General features: G+C 43.8%; 1 protein-coding gene across 1 annotated transcript; it reads right to left on the bottom strand.

Moving 5' to 3' along the window:
* Positions 1-2,342: 2,342 nt before the first annotated feature.
* LOC135213278 (trichohyalin-like) lies at positions 2,343-4,712 on the bottom strand. The gene has a single exon (XM_064247259.1). It carries the CDS (start codon positions 4,710-4,712, stop codon positions 2,343-2,345), a length of 2,370 nt encoding a protein of 789 aa, XP_064103329.1.
* Between the last annotated feature and the right edge of the window lie 288 nt (positions 4,713-5,000).

Below are 5,000 nucleotides of genomic sequence, written 5' to 3'. Positions count from 1 at the left end.
CATAAGCCATATTTTGCATATATGAAAGGCATTGAACTTACGGGTTTTTACGCCGCGCCGAGGTTTTTGCCACAGTAGGTATGCAAGTATTGACCATTATGCATTGCATAAGCCAATGCACATATGAAAGGCCCATTGAACTTAAGGGTTTTTTACGCCCAGCCAGAGGGTTGCCACAGTAGTATATGCCAGTATTTTTGAACATTATGCATGCATGACCCATATTGCATATATGAAAGCAGAACTTACGGGTTTTTACGTCGCGCCAGAGGTTGCCACAGTAGTATATGCAAGTATTGAACCCATTATGGCATTGCATAAGCCATATTTTTGCCATTATATGAAAGGCATTGAACTTACGGGTTTTTTACGCCCAACGCCCAGCAAGGGTTGCCACAGTAGTATATGCAAGTAGTTGAACCCATTATGCATGCATAAGCCATATTTTGCATATATGAACGGCATTGAACTTCCGGGTTTTTACGCCGCGCCAGAGGTTGCCACTGTAGTATATGCAAGTATTGAACCCATTATGCATTGCATAACTCATATTTTGCATAGCATACTCATATTTTGATATGTGAAAGGCATTGAACTTACGGGTTTTTACGCCGCGCCAGAGGTTGCCACAGTAGTATATGCAAGTATTGAACCCATTATGCATTGCATAAGCCATATTTTGCATATATGAAAGGCATTGAACTTGCGGGTTTTTACGCCGCGCCAGAGGTTGCCACAGTAGTATATGCAAGTATTCAGCCCATTATGCATTGCATAACTCATATTTTGCATATGTGAAAGGCATTGAACTTACGGGTTTTTACGCCGCGCCAGAGGTTGCCACAGTAGTATATGCAAGTATTGAACCCATTATGCATTGCATAAGCCATATTTTGCATATATGAAAGGCATTGAACTTACGGGTTTTTACGCCGCGCCAGAGGTTGCCACTGTAGTATATGCAAGTATTGAACCCATTATGCATTGCATGACCCATATTTTGCATATATGAAAGGCATTGAACTTATAGTTTTTACGCTACGCCAGAGGTTGCCACAGTAGTATATGCAAGTATTGAACCCCGCCTTATGTCATTGCAATAACCGAATACTTTTGCATATATGAAAGGTCATTGAAACTTACGGGTTTTTTGTTTTTACCGCCACGGCCAGAGGTTTGGCCACAGTATATTATGCAAGTATTCAGCCCATTATTGCATTGCATAACCTCATATTTTGCAATATGTGAAAGGCATTGAACTTACGGGCTTTTACGCCGCGCCAGAGGTTGCCACAGTAGTATATGCAAGTATTGAACCCATTATGCATTGCATAAGCCATATTTTGCATATATGAAAGGCATTGAACTTACGGGTTTTTACACCACGCCAGAGGTTGCCACAGTAGTATATGCAAGTATTCAGCCCATTATGCATTGCATAACTCATATTTTGCATATATGAAAGGCATTGAACTTACGGGTTTTTACGCCGCGCCAGAGGTTGCCACAGTAGTATATGCAAGTATTGAACCCATTATGCATTGCATAAGCCATATTTTGCATATATGAAAGGCATTGAACTTACGGGTTTTTACGCCACGCCAGAGGTTGCCACAGTAGTATATGCAAGTATTCAGCCCATTATGCATTGCATAACTCATATTTTGCATATGTGAAAGGCATTGAACTTACGGGTTTTTACGCCGCGCCAGGGAGTTTTGCACAGTAGTATATGCAAGTATTCAGCCCATTATGCATTGCATAACTCATATTTTGCATATGTGAAAGGCATTGAACTTACGGGTTTTTACGCCGCGCCAGAGGTTGCCACAGTAGTATATGCAAGTATTCAGCCCATTATGCATTGCATAACCCATGTTTTGCATATATGAAAGGCATTGAACTTACGGGTTTTTACGCCGCGCCAGAGGTTGCCACAGTAGTATATGCAAGTATTTAACCCATTATGCATTGCATAACCCATGTTTTGCATATATAAAAGGCATTGAACTTACGCCTTCTGGTTCTCTGAACAGATTTGGGCTCTGAAACTGAGAGCTTCATCCTCTAATCTATGAACAGCTGTTGGCTCTCAAGCTGAGAGCTCTTCCTCCAGCCTCCAAACTGCTGTTGGCTCTCAAGCTGAGAGCTTGTCCTCCTACTTCCAAATAGCTTTTCGCTCTCATACTGAGAGCTTGTCCTCCTACCTCCAGAAAATTCTTCCTTTGACTCTCACCAGGTGAGTTTGTTCGTTCCTTGAGACAGTGCCTTGGCTGATGAGTTGGGGGAACTCAGCAGCCATTGCCTTCCTCCTCAGTGAAAGATGAATATTCTGAAGATCTTTATTCATCTCCGTGAAGAACATCTTCCACAATGTGCTTGAGGCCCTCCCATTGTCTCTCGTAATCCTCGTTCTTCTCCCGCTGGGCATTCCAGTACTCCTTACGTTGTTTCTCTTCTGTCTCACGGGCCTTCTCACAGGGGTCTTCCTCACTCCCTGTGTCTTCCCTTCCTATTGTTCCTTCTGTGCACTTTTCTCGCTTCCCTTCTTCAATCATATCATATCCATGTTCCAGCGCAATGTGTTCCAGCTGGAAATTCCTCTGAGCAGTCCCATGTAGAAACATCATCAACATGTATTTGTCATGTTCCCTCAAAGCCTCCTCCTGTGTTCTTAGCTGCTCCCTGAGACGATTTTCTTCTCTCATTCTATTCTGCTCCTGTAGCTGAATCTTTTCTTTCAGCATATCGCAGTCCTTGAGAAGTCGCTGCACTTCCAGCTGGGCTTCACTCTCCTTCTTCTTCAAACAGATGAGGTCCTCTTCTTTAGATTCCAGCAAGCGTTCCAGGCTCTGTTCTTGACGCAGAGCACTTTCCAAGTTATCCTGGAGTTCCTCCAGGCATTCACGCTGCTTCTCTGTTTCTATGTCCTTTTGCCTCAGTCTCTCCTGATGTTGCCTTTTTATTTCAGTCTCTTTATCTTCCTTTTCTTTAGCTAATAGATGGTGTTTTTTCATCTGTTCTTCTAAATCATCTTTGATTTTCCTCTCCCTTTCTTCTGCTTCCTTTAGCAATGTCTGCAGCTCCATTGCATAATGGAGAGCTAGGTCTAGTTTATCCTCGAATTCGTGTTGTTCACACCTTGACTGTTCTTCTTTTGTGAGGAAATCTTCGATTTGAAGGTTCCTCTTCTGGAGCTCTGCTTCTAAGGTCGTTAGAGAAGCCTCCATCGCCTTCTCTTTTTCCTTTGCGCCTTCCAACAACTTTTCAGTGTCTTTCCAGTGATGGAGAGCATCTTGCAGAATGGTTTCCTTCTGTTCTAAAGATTCTTCCAGTAACGTTATTTTCAGCTCCTTTCCTTCTAACTCTTCTTTACTCTTTGCATTTTCTCTTTCTAGTTCGGCCATCCAGTTCTTCATCGCTTGAAGCTCAAATCCTAATATCTGCTGAATGTTAACATTCTCCGCTTCAGCGATCCTCAACTTTTCTCGGAGAGTCGAGTTGTCATCCTCAACTTCCTTCACTCGTCTCTTTATTATTTCACGCTGGTCTTGACCTTCCTCCAATTCTTTAGTTTTAAAGGCGAGGGATTCTTTCAGAAGGTGGACTTCCTTCTCTTTCTCAGCTAAAACGTTCCTCAACTCTTCAGTCATCATACAGAACTCTTCGTTCTCCAAGTCAAGTAACTCGTTAGTAATTTCGCTTTCCTTTAATTTCAGGCTGAGTTCTGCTTCCTTCTGTAAGGTGGCCTCCAGGTCTCTCTCTTTTTCAGCCATCTCCTGCTGGAAGAGCCGTCTTATCTCGCTCTCCTCCTCGTTTCTCCTCTTGAGCAAGAGGTCTTTCTCCTGCAGGTGGTTCTCCAGTGAGTTTATTTTCGATGTCTGCTCTTTCTTTGTCCTTTCCGTCGTTTCCAGCTGATCTAGAGCCAATCTTAAATCCTGTTCCAACAGGCACTTTTCACCTCTGAATTGTTCATCTTGTTGGAGGAGGTTGACGATTTTTTCGTCTCTCTCATTTATTTTCTTTTCGAAATGACCTTTCATTTCCTTGCCCTCGTCTTCTTTCTTTTCAAGCAGCAGATCTCTTTCCAGTAGCTGCTTTCGGAGCAGTTCGATCTCCTGTTGAGCATCTTTCCAGAGGTGTTCCATTTGTGTTGCGGCGACTTCACAATTATCCAGGTCCTCTTCTGGTCTCATCTCTTCATCCGTTTCCGTGCTCAGGTCATCTTCGGTGTCGTAAATTTCCTTTAATTCGAGGCTGTCTTCCAGCCTAGCTTCATCGTCCATTTCAGGGTGCAAGTCGTCATCATTGTCCAGTTCGATATCTTCTTCATCTTCCAATTCCAGGCAGTCTTCGTCGTCGTCAATTTCGATGTCCAGGTCGTCGTCATTGTCCAATTCTGCATCATCCTCACTGTCGTCACTACCTTCCGTTTCCATGCTGTCTTCTAGTGAAACGATTTCTTTCAGGTCGTCAACTCGGGTTCCTTTAATCCGGTAACAACAGAAAGCAGCGAGCGCCAAGCCCGCCAACAATGCCATCCCAAGGATGGCGAGAGCAAAGCGAGGCGCATCAATGTTGCTGGGTTGTTCCTCAAAGATTAAGGGAGTCCGAGAATCCGCGATATTATAAGATATTACTTCCTGTACGCCAACATTAATCCGTTGAGAACCAGACAATATAAAACAGTCCTCACAGATTGAAGCGTACATGTCACAGCACAAGAAATACAGCACTAGTAGCAAAAAGCAGTAAGTGGCAATCATGATGAATGTTGCGTTATACCCGTAGACTCTCGCTGTCTCCATACATAGTTTTTCAAACGGACGTTGGATTCTGGCTCTGAAGGCGTTCGTTCCTGGGGCCAACTAAATCTTCATTCCAGGGAAGACTCCGGAAGGGGCTTCACGGCTTGGCTCCGAGGGATTCTTCCTCCTCTCCGTTGCTGTTCTGACGAAAGTCTCCAGATCCTCGACCAGCTCCTGCAGTGTTTCGGGAGG

The sequence above is a fragment of the Macrobrachium nipponense genome, chromosome 42, assembly GCF_015104395.2.
Source record: "Macrobrachium nipponense isolate FS-2020 chromosome 42, ASM1510439v2, whole genome shotgun sequence".
Taxonomy (NCBI): Eukaryota; Metazoa; Arthropoda; class Malacostraca; order Decapoda; family Palaemonidae; genus Macrobrachium; species Macrobrachium nipponense.
Note: the sequence above shows the minus strand (reverse complement) of the source record. Positions and strands in the feature narration are given on the sequence as shown.